The sequence below is a fragment of the Python bivittatus genome, unplaced genomic scaffold (genome assembly GCF_059951505.1).
Source record: "Python bivittatus isolate LINGU-HERP-01145 unplaced genomic scaffold, Pbiv_v1 ctg000390_np1212, whole genome shotgun sequence".
Taxonomy (NCBI): Eukaryota; Metazoa; Chordata; class Lepidosauria; order Squamata; family Pythonidae; genus Python; species Python bivittatus.
In genome coordinates this window covers 1,673,406-1,694,741 of record NW_028277070.1, presented here as the reverse complement: position 1 = coordinate 1,694,741, position 21,336 = coordinate 1,673,406, and the positions used below count along the sequence as shown (strand labels likewise).

General features: G+C 43.7%; 1 protein-coding gene across 1 annotated transcript in view; it reads right to left on the bottom strand.

The window, feature by feature from the left end:
• Positions 1–1,074: 1,074 nt before the first annotated feature.
• Positions 1,075–21,336, bottom strand: part of SPPL3 (signal peptide peptidase like 3) — an 82,975-nt gene continuing 62,713 nt past the window's right edge. The window contains exons 4-11 of the mRNA XM_088143808.1: positions 20,594–20,713; positions 19,050–19,128; positions 16,607–16,719; positions 10,342–10,448; positions 8,690–8,853; positions 8,272–8,471; positions 6,012–6,121; positions 1,075–1,487 (exon numbers count right to left, since the gene is read on the bottom strand). Coding sequence (XP_087999934.1) covers positions 1,416–1,487; positions 6,012–6,121; positions 8,272–8,471; positions 8,690–8,853; positions 10,342–10,448; positions 16,607–16,719; positions 19,050–19,128; positions 20,594–20,713 — 965 coding nt within the window. The 3' untranslated portion in view covers positions 1,075–1,415. The remainder of the gene's footprint in view (positions 1,488–6,011; positions 6,122–8,271; positions 8,472–8,689; positions 8,854–10,341; positions 10,449–16,606; positions 16,720–19,049; positions 19,129–20,593; positions 20,714–21,336) is intronic.

The following is a 21,336-nucleotide window of genomic DNA, read 5'->3' as shown; positions in this document are numbered from 1 at the left end:
CTGGGAAACTTTGAAACAGCTGATCTGTAACAGTTAACACAACAGAACCTGGACAATTTGTTTAGAAAAGTCCTTGTTTTAAGAGACTCCCAGGTACAAAGTAGTCATCATAAACGTTGACCAATCACAACAGCAGAGGATGGGGTCCCCCCCTTTTAAACACTGGGTAATGGGGGGAAATACAACACACTAATGAAACAATGCAAAAGAAATTACCAAAAAATAGAAAATAGAAAAAATGTATTTACAAGTCATACATTACTATGATCAGAACACACAAAGACAACAGCTGCTATAATACATGCATTAGGTCAAGAAGAGAGCTACTAAAAACTGTAATGGACAAGTTGTAAAAAACAAACCCACAAACAAAACGGGGCAGGAAGGAAAAGGCTTCAGCATTCTTCCTCCCCTAAGTTTGCTACATTGATTGCAAATCAAAAAATCCCCTAAAATCCAGGAGGACACTCAGTACAACATACTACACTTAAAAAAAAAAACAAAAACAAAAACTGAAGCTTCACTCATGGAGGGGAACAAGGAGAGGCATCAGCCTATTTGCAGATCCATATACAAGAAAGCCATTGTCAACTGTTCTACATGCTAAAAATTACAGCAAGCCCCTGTCAGCTACGAAGCATGATCCTAGCAGATTTTACCCTTGCAGTGTGGTGTGTGTGTGTGTCTGTGTGTGTGTTCACACACATATATATGCTATATGTGCATGCCCGTATGGATGTACAAAAGGAGGATGAGTGTAGGAGTGTGTGTGCGTGTGTGTGTCATGTGTCGTGCTCTTATTCACTGCATTATGGTATCAGGGTGGAAATGTAACTTGTTACAACGAAGTTTTCATCTGGTGTACGGCAAGAAGTCACTCAATGTCTGTGGATTTCGTAGGTCGTCTCACACCACAGAAAATATAAACGGAAAAGGAAAAAAAAGAGTACAGTGAGAGAAGAAATTTTGTCTCAGTTCTTTCTGAAACTGGAGTCCAACAGAAAAACTGGTTCCAAAGTACTGCTGGGGTTTTCCAAGAAACTCCAAGTGCTGTGGCCATTTTTCCTTGTAGTGTTCACAAGTTCCTCAACGACTCTGAGCCGTTTTCTTACAAAGTCTGTCTCTTCCTCCTCTCAGGAACACCTGATGGTCTGGCACTAATCTGTAAACAGGAGAGGAAGGAAGGGAGGGGAAGGAAGCCGGGGCGCGTGGCTGCCGTGGCAAACCCTCTCCAGTTGCAAGGAAGGAGGCCCCTACGGCTTTGCACTCTCCTCCTTGTAATACAGCAAGTCCATCTGTACAAGTTCCACAAACTGGCAATTCTCCTAAGTACCAGCCCAGCCTCAGGCACGGTCAACCAAGCTGTGAGCGAAAAAAGGACCAGGCAGAAGTTCGGTCACTTTCCATCTGCTCCATCATACCTCTAAGAAACGCGAGCTGCTGGACTTTGAATGGAACGGCTCCGACCACATGCGACGCAGATCACCCTAGGAGAGAGAGAATATTCTGATTGTGAGCCGCCCAGAGTCGCCTCTGGGGGAGATGGGCGGCATATACATTTAATAAACAAACGAACAAACAAACAAATAATAAATAAATAAATAAATAAAGACAGTGGGAGTCCATCCGGTGGGTGTGGGAAGAACTTGGAGCCACGTCACCGGCCTGCTACCTTCGGGGCGCCTTAGCTACAGAGCGAATGGAGGCAAGACGGAAGAGGGGAGGGCGCTTGAGGAGCATCTTAGGAGCTGCGCTGAGGATCCTGCCTGATTTCTGGGAATTCCGGCTGACCGGATGCCTCTCGGGCACTGCCCGGGCTCCATCTGTGACAGTTGCATCTCTTCCACTGCTTTTTACCGAGCCTCCCAACTCTGCCAGCCTGGCTCAGTTGATAAACCTTCAGCTGGACTCAGTGCTCACATCACATAAATGCAATCCAATAGTTCATTCCACTAGAAGAAAACTTGTTTTGAGAGAGCAAAAACAATTACCTGCTTTGCACCATGAACGCAAGGCCTGGCATTTCCCCATCAGCTGCTAGCATTTGAAAACTGTCGTCCATTGAAGGCAGTTTGCTCCCGAACCCCAGCTCACTGTCTGCTTCTTGTCACCCTGGGGCACCCCAGCTCACTGTCTGCTTCTTGTCACCCTGGGGCACCCCAGCTCACTGTCTGCTTCTTGTCCCAACCCAAAGTCCTGATGCCTAACTGTAAAGCACTCCACAGCTTAGAAACACGGGCAGTCCTAAAGGACCGTCCATACCCTCTTTGGAGACCCTACTCCTGCTAGAAACAGAGCAGAAGGCAGCATGGCCTCCTCAGTGATGTCACCCAACCTGAAGAACACTGTTCTAACACACTGGAGTAATTATAATGTGAGGCAAATGATCTCTAAATTTCAAGCAAGCAGGAGTCTAGTGGGGAACTCAAATAAGGAGAGCAAAGAGCAAGAAAGGAGTGGAAGAACCAAGCAGAGGGAGTGACTGCTGACAGAGAACTCCAGACCGCCTGCTGCTTTGATTGCCCATTGTGTGTAACTGGAGTGCTGCTTTCTGTTGACCTAGCTGAGGCAGCCTCAGAAGACATATAAGGAAGCCAGCTGCCAAGAAAGCTCATTGAGCAAACAAACAGGAAGAGAAACAAAAGTCTACCAGGGGAGTTCAGCTGAAGAGGGAAGAGGGGAAAGGGAGTAGAAGAAACAAAGACAGAAAGAGATGGCTGACCTGTGTCTTGACTGTTGCTAATTGCACTGCACTGCTGAATGCCCACTGGAGCAGTGCTTGCTACTGACCTAGTTGAGGCAGTTTCAGATGACATATAAGGAAGCTTCCTAGATAGCAAGCTCACTGAGTGAGGCAAACAGGACTTTGGCAAGTCAAGGAGGTGGCACTTTTGTCTTGTGGTTGCTATTCATCAGAGGAGTAAGAAGATGTAAAGAACTGCTCTTGGGACTTGTAAGGCATGTGCCATATCTGTTCTCTTCCCCAAAGAAGACAAAAATCTCATACACTACTACATATATAGTTGATTGCTGTCTTGGAAAATGACTGGTTGGAGGCAAAACTGGCTTTTATCTTTGAATCATTACATCAAACTCAGGAAATGCTTTCAGAGGGACAACAGTAACAAGAATGCTTCTAGAAGACAGAAAAAAAAAGGCCCAAGCGGAGGGGACCAAGAAATGGAGGACTGTGCTGCAACGGCCCAAGCTATCAAGAAGAGCTCTTATTCTCTGGAGCTTAAGAAGACACTCCAGGGCCTTATCCATGAGGACACCACTGAATAAAGAGCGCCTGCCGCAAACCTCAGAGCCTGAATAAGAGGATTCTGCAGGCCCTGCACAGCAAAGGAGTCTTGCCTCTGCCTTGATGGAGAGGAAACAACGGGTGGTGGGGATCAGAGACTCTCTACTGAGAGGGGCAGAAGCAACAATCTGTCAGCTGGACTGTCCTCTCAGGAGAAATGTGCTGCCTTCCTGCGGCTCACATATGGGATGTGATGCAAAGATTCTCACTGACAAATACAGAGGTAGTCTTCGGGTAATGGGACCAGAACTTCTGTCGCTAAGCGATGCAGTCGTAAAGCATGTCATCTTCACTTAGCAATGGCAATCCCAGCAGTCCCCACTGCCATTGTTAAGTGAGGTTTGCAGGTCGTTAAGCAAGGACCTCCTTGCAATTTCCTGCCGGCTTCCCACAAGCAAAGTCAATGGGGAAGCTGGCAGGAAGTTGCAAGTCCCAGGTGGCTGGCAAGCAGGCTGGCAGGTAGGTAAGTGGTTGCTGCCAGGTGGGGGAGGGCACGCGAGGGGCCAGTGTGATGCAAGCATGGTGGGGCTTGGGGTGGCTGCTGTCAGGTGTGGGAGTCTTACCAGAGTGACCTGCAACCTTTCCTGCCGGCTTCCCCATTGACTTTGCTTGTGGGAAGCTGGCAGGGAAGGTTGCAAATGGTGATCATGTGACCATGGGACACTGCTAAGTGCAAGCACACAGATCACACTCACATGACTGCAGGGGTGCTGTGACAGCTGGAACTTCAAGGACCAGTTTTAAGTATGACTAGTTCAGTGCTGTTGTAACTTTGAACAGTCGCTGAACGAGTGGCCATTAAGGACTACCTGTACTTCACACAACAAAAATGATACAGAATTGAAGGCACTGCAAGGGATTATTCTGAGCAGGAAGCTGAAGGAGGTAAAGGCACAGGGGATGTTTTTCTTTATTCCTTCCTATCAAAGGATGTGGCCCAGGAAGGGAGAAAAGAATGGAGCAGCTGGCTGTGCAGATGGTCCCAACAGACCACCTTGGGATCTTTCACAATAGGACATATTTCTGAGATCAGGGACTCCAGACAAGAGATGGACTTGGAAGAATACCTTTGATTGAAAGGCAGCTTGTTAGCCTGAACCAGAAGGCTGTATACTGAATCCTGTGTGGAAGTGAAAAGAGAGCAGAACATAACACAACACAACGTACTGGGAATGGACGTGGGCAGAGATATATGGGATGTGAAGCCTCCAATGGGAAGCACATTAAGTAAGTTCTGTGACTCAAGGATTCCAGTTCTCTGTACAAATGCACAGAACATGGGGAGAAAGAAGAACTAGAAGCTTTAATGCAGGAAGGTGAATAAGGAGGCATCACTGAAGCAAAATTCAAGGATGGAATGCAAGGACTGAAATCAGAGCACTTCCGTCTCTTCCTGTATGCTAGAGGAAACAAATGGGGTCTCGACAGCTTTGCTAAAGCTCAGGAGAAACAGAGTTGGCTGAGTCTCCATGGGAAGGGAGTTCCTAAATGTGGGAGCACTACTCAAAGTCCCCAAAGTAGCCTTTGGCTACTTCCAAAGCCCTGTGAGAACACAATCACATATAGGGTAGTGTTTCTCAACTTCTGCAACTGTAAGATGTGTGGATGTCAATTCCCAGAATTCCTCAGCCAGATATGACCTGGAGGGAGTCGGCCCTGGATTGGAGAGGCAATGAATATTGACGGAAGGCAGTCCATCAAATAACCAGACCTGGAACCATGTAGGGGCTTTGACATGACATCCAACATCTTGAATCACACTCAGAAGCCAACTGGCAGCCACTGCAAGTCCATAAGCAGTAGGGTCACGTGGGTATCCTGGGATACACCCATCACTGTCCAGGCAACAGCATTCTATAAGAGCTGCAGCTTCCGAATGTTCAAGAGCAGTCCCACGTAGAGCTCACCACAGTAATCCAAATAGGAAGGGCCTAGAAGCACTGCCCAGTCCAGGAATGGCACAATGGGCACACAAACATCACTGTGCGAAAGCTGGTCATAGGTGCCACCTGATTGAGCAGGACCTGAGAGTCTAGGAGGACTCTAGGAGGACTCCCAAATGGCAAACTGCTTCTCAGTGGAGGAGTACAACTCCATTCAGAATCAAAAATGATATTTATCTAGAATTGTTTGGCCCACAAACCCAAAGCCACTCCATCTTGGAGGGATTCAGTATGAGTTTGTTCTCCCTTCCTCCAGACACTGATAACCTCCAGGTACTGGGGTGTTTCTACTGCATCATGCGTTTGGCCCTGGGCTACGATGTATAGATGGGTATCCTCAGCATATGATGCCAGATCCCAAGCCAGGGGATGAACTACTCCATCAGCTTGATGTTAGAAAGGAGTGGAGAGAGGAGAGGTCCACAAAACTTCAGGGCAGAGCTCTCCCACCACTACTGACTGGAACTGCTCCTTCAGAAAGGAGAACCACTGCAAAAGTGTGCCCCCCCAGTCCTTCAGAGATGTCCAGAAGGACACCATGGTAGATGGTGTCAAAAGCTACTGAGAGGTCAAAAAGAACTAGGAGGGGTGGATTCCCCTAACCCTGATCTCATAATTTATAAGCCATCCACTGCAATTTTTGTGCTGTTTCCTGCCCTGCAACTTGAAATATACTAATTACTGTAATTATAATTCCTAGACTGCTACAAAGTCAGACTCTTCCAGTGGGTCTCCCCACAGGGTCTTCGTCCCGTCCCGCTTACCTTTAAATAGGCCATAGTGAGGAGTGGCAGCAAGGTGAAGGGCACCAGGTACAGCAGGGCCGGCTGGGCCGCCCGGTGGATGCGAGATGCCACCGTCGCTGTTAAGAGCCCTGCGAAGGAAGGCGAGAGAACGTGACAGGCTTCTTCTAGAAGATGCCACTGCTTGCTTGCTTATTTATTTATTTATATGTCAAATTCGCCACCGCCCATCTCGATGAAACGACTCTGGGTGGTTTACACGTTTTACTCATCAGCCTGAACCCCCACAGAAATATACTATCCCTAGAAGGCATGGGGCGGAAGGAAGGATGTCGTTGCACTAACCTTTGGAAATTGGTGGGAAAGCAGAGTGAGCAAACAGAATTATTTCTAAACCATCAAAGGCCACGAATCATTTGTGCAACTGCTCTGCAACCAAGCAGGATGCCTGCTGAGTGCTCCTCCCAAGAGGCCCTCAGCTCCTTGCTCCTTCCTCACCTCCACTCAGCCTAAACTTCATCTTAATTTACAAGAAAACCAAACCTGAACTCTGTAACTATGCTGCAAACATGCATCAAGCCATGTCTGGGTTTTCTTGACCGAGTCTAGATTTTAGGAAGGACTTCTGGTTAAGATGGCGATGTGAGAAAGTGTGCCTTGCAATAGCTCCTTGGAGAAAAAAGCCCTTCCAACTTCATTCTTCTAATTTTATTTCAGAGGAAGTGATTAAAGGCTATATCAGAGAAAAAAAGTTAGGGGAGTGGACCCAACCTGACCTTGGAAGATAAATGTTGTCACTGCAATAAATAAAAAGGTACTCTTGGAAAATGCCAATTAAAGATTAAAAAGCTTCTGAGAGCTAATGATGGCTCTAGGACTGTACACTTCTCAGCCAGTTAGCCTCTATGTATATGCTAAAGCAAATTAAAAGATAGAGCTATATTTAGGAAACCTGGTGTTAAAAAAAAAGTTAGATAAAAATTTCAGGCTATTTTACCTCATGAAGGCCATTACTCTATTTGGAATGTCAAGCTTAAATCCTGTTCCATGTTCGGTTAAAAGGTTTACAAAGGACATTCCCCATGAACTTTAAGTCTGCTAATTTGATCATATAAACCTCAGTCCAGGTCTTCTGAGGTAGATTCCAGGAGAAGGTCTGTTTTTCCAAGGTCAAATACCAAGCAAGCGCTTAGCCTCAGGTATCAAACCAACTCGCTCTCCAGAGCACCATTCGTAACATCTCACTGTTTTTAAAAAAATAATATACTGCAGAAATACAAAGCTTACTACTTTCACAGTATTCTTAGTCCTGCACTGCACTTTCCTTTCAGACTCCCACCTCTTTCCAAAACCTTTTAAACTGTCTGTCCCACTTACGCTCACAAAGAACGGCCCCCTGCTTACTCTGGCCAAATAATCACAGCTGTGAGCAGCTAAGGGGGGAAGCCCAGCGGCTGACCCAGACGGGGCCACCCTCGCAGGCTATCAGCAACTTTGGACTAAAAATGGACAGTGTGTGCCTTTACAATTACAAAGATGCCATCTGTCCATTATACGGTGGTCTGAAGACCCTGTATCTGAACTGCCAGAAGTCCCATTTGGAAACTATTTCAAAATTCACACTGCATATATTATGTTTATGAGAGTCAGTCTGGTGCAGCAGTTAAGGCACCAGGCTGGACACCGGGAGGCCGGGAGTTCTAATCCCGCCTTGGGCACGAAGCCAGCTGGGTGACCCTGGGCCAGTCCCTCTCTCTCAACCCTGGGAAGGAGGCCAGGGCAAACCACTTTCTGAAAAAACTTGCCAAGAAAACTGCAGGGACTGGTCCAGGCAGTCACCAGGAGTCAAAAACTGACTCAAAGGCATAAAAATAGATACATATGTACATACAGTACATACTAGTTTATATGTTTAATTCTCCATTTTCCCTTACTTCTACATAAACTGTGTCAATAAGTTAATTGTATAACATGAATATGTATGTAAGGTAAGTTTTGATTAGTATGTAACTGTTTTAAGAATTTGTACTACCGCCCCTTTTCTTTGTGCATACAAAATAGAACTTTGAAAAGAATCATAAACCACTCCAAATTATGAGCAACAGCAAAACCAAACGAATGGTTTGCAAGAGAGCTTCAGGAAAATACCACAGAGACTGTTAGGAGTTTTGTAAGCAAAGGATATATTATCCTTTCCATGGAGAGATCCAATGAACACCACACACACACACACACGTTTCCATGGTTGTCATAGACTTTTCTAGTTGTCCTTTACTCTTACCTACAAAGTATCCAATGAGAGTGCAATGGAAGTAGGAGACTTTTTGCATACGACCAGAAATGTTCCCAGGACCTGGGGTGCCACAGGAATCACCGTTAGCTTGCTTTTTGTAGTTGTCGTAACGGAGAACAAAGCAAAGCAGGAGGCCTGGCATCACAATATCTCCAATTCCCAGCATAGAAAAATGACTGCCTGTAGAACTGCAAAAGAACGAGCAGGGTTAGCCCCCCAGCACCAGTCCTTCCCTCTGGGCCAGCATCAGCAGTGCACAGACCCGGTAAGCCAGGTTGGTTAATGGAAAGCTGATCCTAACTATGCCCTCCCAGTTAGGTTCTCTATTTTATAAAGGCAATTATATCACAAAATAGTTTCCAAAGTTGAAATGTGAAGGACAGGAGATAATGAAGCTTAATCCTACCTTGGAAAGACAAGTTTACCAGGCAGTGACAAGCGGGGGACATCTCGACCAACATTGGGTCCGAGATGAAGCTTCCGAGATAAAACATCAAGAGGGTTATCTGCCGGTTGTGTGGCCACTTTCACCATAACATTGCTATTGAAGATGTAGGCAGAAAAGAAGACCTGGAGAGGGGGAAAAGTGAGTTGGAAGGGTTTTCAAAAACCCCATCCCCATCAACCATCCTGAGACCCACAGCAGTCACAAAGACCAAGACAGGGAGGCAAAAAGTGGGTTTGCAGATGTATCTGCCAGATCTCAGTGGCATGCCATAGCAGCCTCGTTGCCAGTGAGAAAGACATACACCAATGTTTTGTGGCCAAATTAAATAGTGACACCTTTGTCTATTTGCACCATTCAGCTCTACCTATGACTTGGTAATCCTTCCTTAATAAAAAAAAACTGAACTAGATAGCAGTGAACAAGGAAGCAGGAGGCACGTCCAGGTTAGCTACCTTTCTTCTCTGAGGAACTCTGAAAGAGCCCTCCCTCAACCTCAAGGCATGTCTTCATAGCAAGGCAGCGCTGCAAAACTCAGTAGCAAACTAGAGACTGTGCTAGATATTTCACCCTGAAATAACCAATCCCTGTTGAAGGTCTGTCCAGGAAATAAGTGGCATTTGCCCTCTTTGGGCATTAATCACTGATGTTGTCTGGATATTTGGTTCCTAGAAGGTGAGGCCTGCCTGCCCACTCAGGGTGGCCCTAGGGTCCAGGAAGGAGAGTAAGGAAGATGACCTTGATGGAGATATGCAGGAACCGTTGCCAGGCAAAGGGAGCTGAAGCATTTTTTAGATCCAGAACAATCAGATAATATTCAGAAGGATTTCAGGCAGGCGGCACCTAATCCACTGAGCTATAAGGAGGAGGAGATCCAGCAAATCAGACGTGTAAGATCCTGTTATTACAGCCCATCTCAATACAAGGAGTTTTAGCCTTCCTGTGATTTCCTGGCCTGCTCTACTGAGTGGGGCTGAAAGGCAAGGACTCACTGGTCATGTCCTTTGGTCTCTGATAGCACGAAAAAGGAGCAGCCACCAAGGTGATTTTTCAATATTACTGTTTCCCCCACCCCAGAAGCTCCAACAGCTTTCCCTTCCATGAAGTCACAGCTGCTGATACTGCACGCCTAATATGGTCTTTCAAGCTCAAAGGAAAGAATAAATGAATAAATGGAAGAACACACATTTAGAATTAGAATATTTTAGATTTTCATGGTGAGCCTAGTTTATGATGTAAATCGTACAGCAACTTATTATTTCCAAAACTCTGAAGTGCATTAAGATGTATATTTAGTCTCCTAAGGAAAAATGCAGATTCTTCCATAGCTCTTCCTGGTTGAAGTGAACATGAAAGCCCAGAGGAATGTATACAGGAGAAGAAAAAAAAGAACATACATTTTATATAAAAGAAAGGATATTTTTGAAAGGTCACGGTTGATAAATGCAAAAACACACTAGAATATAATGCCTGTAGATGCATTACACCACATTCAATGAAAGTAGCTTGCGATGTCAAATTCTGCAAGCCAATTTCCAATGCTGGAACAATACTGTGCTTGTGGTATTGTCTATATATATAGATTTATATATATATTTAAAAAAAAAACTCACCCAAAAGACATCATAAATTAATAGCCCCGATAGCAGCAGACAGGAGACCTTAAGGCTCGGCAGCCGGACAAAGGCAATCATTGCAACACAGAGGCCCATTGCCAGAGCTACAAAGAAGAAATGCAATCAGAACTGCATTATTAGGCAGAACAACTGGTATTGAAATCTTTAATGGAGAAAGAACTCTAGTGGTCTAGGGTAGCAATATGTCAAGAAATCAATATGACGTGGTTGTTGAACCAGGAGTAGGGAAACCCAAGCACAGTAACTCCCCGAGGGGCTTTTGGGCCAGGCACCCTCTCCCAGAGCAATCAACCTCACAGGGGGCTTGTTGTGGGGAAGAACAGGAGGAAGAAGCACTTAGGTACGCTGCCTTGAGCTCCTGTATGAAACATGAGACACACAGTGTAGGAAACAAACTCTGAATTAAAGCAACAACTAAGATACCAAGCTCAGAACTGGGGAAATTTACCAGGATCTACTCAATGCCTCACTTCCCAGCATTCATCTAGATTAGTGCTGCAGCTGTGAGACAGTTAAACATTTCAACAGCCAAATATTAGACAAAACCGTATCTTTTCAAGCACTGCTGCCAAACAGGAGATTTAACCGAAAGGCCCACAGCCCTCACTGGGCCCCAGCTGAGGCTCCTCTTCATCCGCTGACACTCCTCTCCTCGCCAGCCCGATGTGAGGCAGCGCTGCAGTTCGACACTCGAATGGGGCTGCCCATTTGGGAAGATGGGATGAGGAAGGTGCAGCCCCAAGGGTCCGCGTCATCTCCTTCCCAGGCAGCCCACCTCTGAAGGAGGAAGCAGCTGGAGGGGACCTCCTCAGGAGAGCCTTTCTGCTGCGAAGGCGTTTGTCTTGCCTGGCAGCTACTTTCAAAAGCTTGGGGTACCAGGCTATCACCCTGCTTATTTTCTAGGGGCATTAATTTTTTTTCCTCTTTGGTGGTGCGATTATACAAGCCACTTGTCATGGCTTGTATAAAGCATAGTTTAGTCAAGACAAACATATTTAACTGCTGACAAACCAAGTGCATTCCTAAGGCCCCATCCCCGATGCCTCTGCAATCTTAGTCCCTAGGCACACAAGCAGTTGCCTCAAACAGGCAAGAAAGTCCTTTGTTCAAGCTTATTTTAATAATCTGTCAATTTAGAAAGCTTTCCAGTTATGCAAAGTGCTCGTGGAAAATACACTTTTTCATTACTTATTAAGTCACAGAGGGTTTCCTTGAGTCAGTCAGGAGTGCCGCTCTGGATGATGTTTTAAACACCCTTAAACATTTCAATTAAAAACCAAGCCTTTCAGAATCCCTTAAGAGCAAGTCAAGCTGCTGGTTCAACACTTTCAAAATGAATTTTAAATCCCACTCTCAGTATTAGCAGTTCTCTCGCACAAATCTTCTGTTTCTCCAGTTCTGTGCTTTGCTACTTTGCAAGCCAAACATTTAAATCTGTGATCTTTGCAACCAAGTCATTCCCAACCGCTAACGTATTTCAGCACTTTCACGTAGACGACTAGAAAAACATGGCAGCATGGCAGGATGCTGGAGAGGATGGTGAAGGCCATCCTAGTTAATCCCTTGCTTTATGCACAAAATCGGACAGCTAGTGCATCTTAAAGAGGTACCTATCCAGCCTCTGCTTGAAGATTTGGAGCTGTGGATAAATGGCTCCATTGTTAGACTCCTCATGACATGGAAGGTTCTCATGATTTTCAATTTTCAGAACCAGTTAACAAGTCCTTGGTCTTTATGGGACACTACAAGAATCTGTCCCATAAAGGGCTGTGTGTACCCTTGGCTTTCTGTTCACTAGACTAAAGCCAGACAGTTATTTCACTTCTTCTCGTAAAACTTACCTCCTATACTGCTATCTTTATCTTTATCCTCTGCATTCATTTAAATTCGTCAACACCATTTTTAAACTGCAGCAGTGGGTACCAGAACAGATACAATTACAAGATATTTATCTTTGTTTATAAAATTGAACAATGCCTTCAATGTGCAGAAAAGAAATGAACATTATATGTGAAGGAAATACACATATTCAGAGTTCCAATAATTTGAAGATGAGAGTCTATTCAAAAGGATGTGGGTAAAATATAAGGAAAGGGAAACAAAACAATACAATTGCGGTATCAGTCACAAAGTCAAGCAGAAGAACTGCATAATGTCTTCCTGGACAAAAGAACAGAACTTTCAGGAGGAGAGAGACAGGGATAATGGGAGATGTCAATTATTTGCCATTTGTTGGAAAGCTAGCTCATGTATGATTGCAAAGTCCTTACAATTTCTCAGTGTCTTGCTGACTTTTGTTTTCCAGAAGGCTAGAGAAAAGTTTGAGAGCCAGTTTGATGTAGTGGTTAAGGCATCAGGCCAGAAACCGGGAGACTATGAGTTCTAGTCCCACCTAGGCACAAAGCCAGCTGGGTGACCTTGGGCCACTCACTTTCTCTCAGCCCTAGGAAGGAGGCAATGGCACAACACTTCTGAAAAATGTTGCCAAGAAAACTGCAGAGACTTGTCCAGGCAGTCTCCAAGAATCGGACACAATTAAACAGTTAAAAAGAAAGAGAAAAAAGACAAGGGTATTCCTTCTCCTTGAGCTGATCCTAACCAAAAGGAAGAGCTGGCTGAAGAGGAAAAAGCAGTGGAAATCTTGGCAGAAATGATCACATCATCTTGGGGTTCAAGATATTACAGAAAGAGAATCTGGAGCAGAGTCAAGCATGCACACTAAACTTCAGGAGACCAACAAGCTTAGAGAAGTACTAGGCAGAGTCCCGTGGACAAAAATCCTCAGGTCAAAGGGAGCGCGAGGGAATTCTCCAAACTAAGATCCTGAAAGTAAGACAGCACCCCATTCCAGGGAGGAAAAAACCAGTGGGCAGCATAAGAAGCCACTGTGGATGCACAAGGAGCTTCTGATTGAGCTAAGAGCCAAAAGGACAATAGAGGAAATGGAAGAGGGGTGTATTCCCCCAGGAAGTGTACCAGACGGTAGTTAATATCTGCAGAAAGGAAGTCGGAAACACTGAAGTGCCAAAGGAGCATAGGCTCGCAAGGGAAGTTGAAAGCAATAAAAAGGGCCTTTTGGCTCTATCGGTAGTAGAAGCAAGGAGGGGGAAGGGGTGGGCCCACTTGCTAAGAGAGGATGGTAAGGGGGGGAGCGGGCAGAATTCCCACTTTGCTTCCATCTTCTCCTCCGGGGGAACTGCATTCGCATGGCTCTAAGTAGAACTGTGGGCAAAAGGAGGGAATGGTAAAGAAAGGGGAGTAAGAGGTGTTTAGGACGCACTGACGACTGCGAACGGGTTTAGGGCTCCAAAATCAGATCAACTGCATTCAAGAGTCACAAAGGAACCTGTGGATGTTGTCTTGGAACACTTTTTGGTGGTATCTGAGAAATCACGGAAGACAGATATAGTGTCAGAGGATCGAAGGGCAAAAGTTGTCCCTACCTTCCAAAAGGGGGAAAAAGAGCAGAGAGCAACACACCATTCAGCTTGATGTTCCTCCTGGGCAAAACTCTGCAATGGATGACTAAGCAGTTGGTTTGTGAGCAATGAGAAAAGAATTTATTGCTTGGCAAAAGCCAGCATGGGTTTACAAAAAATAAATCACGCCAAACCAACCTGATCTCCTTTTCTGATAGTGACCAGTACAGCTGACTGCAGGAATGCAGTACACTCAATGTATTTTAACTTTTGGAAAGCATTCAGTAAAGTCTTCCATGTGATTCCGGTAGAGAAGACGGCAAAATGTAGGCTGGACTATTCTATCAGAAAATAGAACAGAACTGGTTGAATAATCATACCTAATGAGAGTATATATCAATGGTTCCATGTCAAGCTGGAAAGAATGGAACAGCACAGGCAACTCTGGGATGAAGCAGTTTTTAAGTCCAGAAAAATGATAACATTTGGAAGCAACTCAGATAGATACTTCCCTAGTTCACTGAACTATAAGGAGGAGGAAGAGGTCCAGCACAATCAGACCTGCAAGATTCTGTTATTATAGGCATTCTCAACAAAAGTAGTTTTAGCCTTTCTGTGGAGTTGGTTTCTTGGTTTGGTCTGCCTAGCGGGGCTGACATCGTATTTATAAATGACTTAGATGAGAGGTTAGAAAACACAATTATTAGAATTGCAGTAACAGAAAGATAGCAAATATCTTAGAGAACAGTAAGTTGGAACACTGGGCAAACACAAGCCAGATAAATTTCAACAAGGACAAATGAAGAGTCTTACATTCTGCTATGAAAAATCAAATGCATGATGGGCGAGGGAGCCCTAATCAACAGTTGTACATGCAAAAAGGATCTTGGTATCTTGGTGGATCACTAGCTGACTGTGAGTCAATAATGAGAGGCAACTATTAAAAAAAGCAAAGGTGATCCTGGGCTGCTTCAACAGAAATACAGTAGCAACATCAAGGGAAGTCAGGTTTCCTTTCTGTTTTCCATTGGGCCAGACTGCTTCTAGAACATTACATTCTATTCTGGGCACGGATTTTGGAAATGACAACGAGAAGCTGAAGTGTTTTTGGAGGACAGCAAACAAGTCTATAAGAGGCATGCAAGTCAAAGCAGATGGGGAGTGCGTGGAGACACTGGGCAGTGCCTGGAGAAGAAAAGACTAAAGGGAAATACAATCACTGTCTGCAAGTATCTGAAGGGCTGCCATACAGAAGGTGCGGCAGAATTATTCAGAGTTGTCCAGAATACAGAAACAATGGGTTTAGATTGCAAGGAAGGAGATTTCAGTTGAATAGTGTTTAACAATGGAATGGACTGCCTTGAGATGTGATGGACTTTCCTTTGCTGGAGATGTTTAAACACAGGCTGGAAGGCCACCTGCTGGGGATGCTGTAGCAGTGGATGACTAGATGATCTCCAAGGTCCCACCCAACCCTTATGCTCTATGATTCTACAATATTATAGATGTTCATTTAGAGATAGTGCTTCACTGAATGTGCTGGAGCCGCTTTCCACTCACAGCTGGTCCTTGTTGCATCAAGCAAGTCCAGGCCCTGAGGGGTTCATCACACCACGTGGGTATCAGATGGGATAAAAGTGTACAATAAAACAGCAGTATTTACCCAGAAAAAAGGGGGCTGCTCTCAATGCCTGAAATTCTTATTCTCTGATGAAAGAACCAACCAGGCCAAAGAGCAGATAAAGAACCAACCCCCAAAGGAATACAGAAGCATGCTACGCTTCTTCACATTAGGCGACTGGTCTCCAGGGGTTATTTTAATGTCAGAATGTTACACCAGCATCAAAAATAAGCCCTCCCAAACTATTTGCCTATAGAAACAAATTTACTAGCCAGCTGAGATAAGATGGATGAGGGATGGAGAACTGTCTTTCCATTGTGTCCATTTATTCCTTATGTTGGGTCAAAAGAAGACTCACTTGCCTACAGGTAACCAGGATAACACTTATACACAAGGTTAAGTCATAACTAGCTAGAAATCCAAACCAACACAAAGTCACTAAGTGCTTGGTTCAGCTACAGGAGTTTAGATGAAAAATGCCGTATCACAGTCTTCTCCAAATTTCTGAAAGCCGAGCCGTGCCTTTTTCTGCATCCAAAATGTAGGCACGGCTCGGCTTTCAGAATCTTCAGAATTTCAGCATCCAAAATCTATTCTGAAAGTGAAGAATGAAGGCAGTGTACCACAAGCACAGCTACTTCTTTTGTATGAGCTAGAAGGGCATTTTCTGCACTCTGAACTGTGACTGAAGCAAAGGCTCAGCAGGCAGCTTTCAGGAGGAGATTCTGGCTGCTCCTCTGCATCAAGTAGTCCAAGGGTTGTACCCATACTCAGTATCTGAATTGTTTCAGATTCAAAATATCCTTTTTTGATCAATTTGCAAGCGTTTTGAGTTCAGAATAGTGTGTCTCCGATGGTGTGTCTCAGACTTGAAACAGAACAGGTCTGTGTTTGAAATACTTTGAGAATGAGACAAGTAGCCAGGGACTTCTGGGAGTTGAAGTCCACATATCTTAAAAGCTGCCGAGGTTGAGATCTAGATGACCCCATTACAGCTAACGTAGAACAAACAAACAAATCAAGTGAAGGTGGATGTGTGCAGAGATTGTGAAGTTCTTTGAACCCAATTACTTTATTCCAATTCAGGAACGAATGCCATATGGAATACACCACTCCATGGGAAAGGTGAGGCCCTCTGGGAAAAAAATTCAGGAAGGTTTGATCCTTCTCAAGCAACCCACTTTATACATGCTGCACTTACCATCCATGAGAAGCCAGTGCCCAGTTAAGACCCAGATGAGGACGAGCATCACAGAGAGAGAGAAGGAGAGCAGCTCAGCAGCGGTGAAACGCCCACAGCAGCCAAAGGAAATCCTGGAAAAGATCACCACAAGTTCAAGCAGGACGAGAGAAAACACCTCCAACTCTCCCTTGGATGGACTTCGAGGGCACCAGAGCACAAGAAAGCTGTCAAGGTGACCAAAGATCTGTCCCCAAAAAAGCGCTAAAGGGAACACCAAAACTCTTCTCAAATCAGCCACTAGATTTCTGCCTTTCAGAAACTAGCCATGTAGTAGAAGGCATGTAATAAATATGACAGGACAACGATGCCATACTTTCAGTCTAAAACAAAGTACAATAAAAACCCGCAGCGAAGCTATTAAAATGACTAGAGCAATTTGTAAGGATAAACTGAAGTGCCCTTTTCTATTTCAGTTGTCTTGAATTATTTCAGTTTTCAACCAGATATAAAATAAACAATACAAAATTAATCACAAAACCGATGTTGTACCCACTGAGCTAGGTGTTAATAATATAAAATATATTTGCCATAAAATACCTATGAGACTACAATCCATAAACTACAAAGTTCAAGTGAATAACTATGAATCTAAAATCTATATACTACTATAATATTGATACTATAAAATAACTATAAACAAATCTAGAATTCTAAAATCTGTAAGCCTCTATAAAATTTATGAAAATCATATGACTTTAACTTAGATAATGTGTAACCAAATTTAAAAATTAAAAAAGACTTAAAACAACAGAGTCACAGAGCTTAGCTGCTAAGATCAAAATTTAAAAACAGAATTTCTAGTCCAATTAACATTAACTGGATATCAATTCGTGCTGTATTTTATACACTGCCACAGTTGGCTACATTATAAGTAATGAAAGAATTATCATCCAAAAATATGGATACAGAACTGGTTTGTACAGCCTGTTAACTTTACAAGTAATGAATGAATAAGGGCTGTCTCCATTATGTGTACACATGAGGAGAGCATGTTCAACAGCTTCTCCTTGGCCATTACTAAGAGAGAGGGCTTAATTTCCTTTCCAAATAAAAGAGTTATTTCAAAGATTCTATCACTGAGCCTTCTGTTGTAGGTGGAAGAGAATTTTATCAGCTTGCAGCAATCTTGGGAATAGTCTTATAAACAGGGCCAGGGAATCTGTCATACATCTCCCACTTCAGGGTGGTCTTCTATTCATGAAGAGAACCATTTCAGGAGAGTGCACTGATCCAGTCGGTCATGTATACTGGGGTATTTTTCCTAAATTGAAAAGCCGGTGCTAAATAATTGTGTAAAACTGTAGTAGTTATTCTCTCCCTAAAGGCATGGCAACTAAAAGATGCCCCATCACAAGGAGAGGGTTTGTTCAGGGTGCCACCTGCTTGTGAAATAAAGCAGGAATGGACCAGAAGATGGGCTTTTGGGTTGTGGCCCCAACACGACTGAATATGTGCCCCTGGGAATTGTTCATCTTTCCCCTGGACTCCAGGAAACTCCTGAAACCCTTCCTTTTTAAGTGGGCCTTTAATACTTTTGATGTCTAGAGGAGGAGGGTGGCCATTTTTTATTCAAGTAGTTAACTATTTTTACTTATGCTGTTATATTGTAAGATTGTTTTATAAAAATTCTTCTCCATAACAATGTTGTAAGATTGGGCCACCATGGATGGATGGATGGATGGGTGGGTTGATGGATGGGTAGGTGGGTGGAGAGAGAGCGGGAGAGAGAGAGTAGTAGTCCTCAACTTGCACCATTCATTTAATGACTGAAGTTACGACAGCATTGAAAAACATGATTTACAACTGGTCTTCGCACTTATGACTACTCCAGCATCCCCATGGCCACGTGACCAAAATTTAGGCACTTGGCAACCAGCATGTATTTACAAAGGTTGCAGCATCCTGGGGTCATGTGATCACCATTTGCAACCTTCCCAGGGGGCTTCTGACAAGCAAAGTCAATGGGGGAAGCCAGATTCGCTTAACAACCGTGTGATTTGCTTAACAGCTGCAGCAAAAAGGTTGTAAAATTAGGCCTGACTCACTTAACAACAACATCACTTAGCAATGGAAGTTCCGGTCCCAATTGTGGTTGTTAAGTCAAGGTCTACCTGTAGGTAGATAGATTATAGTTCTGTTTGTTTCAGTATTATTTGCCCACCAGCAGTGTCCTACATTACCAGGGAAAAGAAAGTCTGGGTTTCCTTGTCTGATACCAAAAAAAGCTCCCTTTTGAAAGATAGCGCATGGTACCATCTCCACACACAGAAGAAGCATGAAAAGCCCCTGCAGAACTCATTGCCAAGTCACTTCATTACCAGCGTAACAATGCCATCTTGTTGAAGCAACCACAGGATCTCTTAACTACACAGAAGTCAAACAAAATTCCTTAACTCCTTACTTGTTTTGAGGTGAACAAGGTCGTGTTAAATACTGGCACATCGGGAGCAGGAGGAAAGCAAAGGCTATTGTTGCAAGGACTAAAGAGAAACAGAAAGAGAAAAAATGCCATTACCACAGAAGTGCAAAAACATCAGTGCAACCCAAGAAAAGCGAATACCCACAACTAACTCAGAGATGGCACATTTAGTTTTTAAAGAGTCCTACTTTTTGATGGAGGATATTGGTACCCTCGATATTTGCTCTCAAATATATTAGCATCATGAAACAAATATTTTCTTAAAGGGAGAACCACGTGTGATGTTTGGCAGAACTCAGAAAATTGTCCCTCCTATACTAGAGGCTGTGTTCTTATATTGGGCCCAAGTTTCAGCACGCAGATGTGCAGTCATTAATACGCAGCTGGAGAAGTTTAGCAATGCTAAACATGATGTCCTGTTATAAATTTTAATTGTATATTTATTTATTGTTTTAATATGTTCTGAGCCACCCAGAGTCCCCCGCATTGGGGGAGATGGGTGGGGACAAGATAGATAGAAAGATAGAAAGATAGATAGAAAGATAGAAAGATAGATAGATAGATGCTGTCAGCACATTTTGACTCTAGCCCTCCAAGTTCTCCTCTGCAGCCCCAGTGAAAGAAATAGGCACCTGGGGCTGTTGCTGGGTTTCTAATTGCTTAAATATAGTTTTGGAAAAAGAGCTTCCCAGCAGATTATGTTTTACTGTTATTTATTTCATTTTGTTTTATTCTAGAGGTTTATACCCACCCTTCAATTTCATGGTGGTTACAAAAAAAACATTACTACAGTAAAAAGGTAAAACAGAATTAATCAATGTAATTTATAAAAAGCTGCATAAAAACATCAGAAGTATAATAAACACAAAATCAGCAGAAATAGATCAGATCAGGCACTGGTGGGGGGGTTAGTATTGTTCTGTTCAGTATTACCCAAACACAAGGGCTGACAATTTGGTTCTGCCCAAATATTTCATGCTGCAACTCCCAGTATGCAACTGACTACTGGCCATGCTGGCTGGGGTTTATAACATAAATACATTTATTCAGTCCTCTTGGATACACATACAAGGCTGAACAGACTTTTGCCAAACTTTAGACTAGGTTTTTCAAACTGTTCCATGGAACCTTAAGATTCTCTGAGTGACATAAGGGCAAAGAGAGACAGTTTGGTTAGAAAGCAGGGGACAGCAAGTTCTAGTCCTGCCTTAAGACAGGAAAGCCGGCTGGGTGACTTTGGGCCAGTCCCACTCTTCTCAGCCCAACTCACCCCACAGGGTTGTTGCTATGGGGAAAATAGGAGGAGGAAGGAGTCTTAGGTATGGTCGCCACCTTGAGTTATTTATAAAAATAAGAAGAGTTTACTCAAATACAGCCAATTTATATCACTAATGCTGTACTTCTTGATCAGGGTTTCCAGAAAATCAGTTCTCAGCTAATAGTTTCTGCGGCATGAAAAAGTCTGAAAACCCCTGCTTGAGACAACCACCCACAAAGACAGCTCTGTTTCCAGGATGAGCCCTCACCTGCTGTGCATATTGTAAAAACCACCTGAACTGAGTCAAAGAAGAAGAACATAACCAGGAGAGACACGGATGCCCCAATGGGTAGGAAGAGTGCCTGTGTCGAGTCAATGGTCTGGATACCTACAGGGTAGAAGAAAGAGAGGCCGTGAGTCTTTGGCATCACACAATATCCATGTATAGAACAGCATCAGCCTCTAGGGTCTTGGTGGCACACATACAAATCAAACTGAAGTGACAAACTAGAAGCATGTGTTTTTTGAAATGCAAATAGCAAGTGTTGAGGGGGGGGTGAGAAAGAAGAGATGCAATTGCTATCAAAATCAGAGCCCACTGTTACAGTCCCCAAAGGGAAAGAGACCAGTATTCCAACTTTAGGCCACTGGTACTCTAAATTATTAGAAATAGAAAAAATCATGGATACAATACATAAAGTATAGAGTATCAGACAAAACATCTATTTTAATACAACCTGGGAAGATTTTATTCATTTTGATACAAATTCAGAATCAATTAAAAGACACTTGTCCTCAACAATAATGTGGATTTGGGGAGCTGAAGATGAATGATCATTTTGAAGGGGAGGATTTAAAGAGGGCGTCACGATTCAATCTATTCTACTCTATTCAGTTATTTGAAGTCCCTGATTATTTTTATGCTAATCTGCTGATTGGTAATGTAGTTCCAATGCTTTTATTTAAAATTCTAATAATTAAAAAAATAAAAACTCACAGCCCATTAGGAGA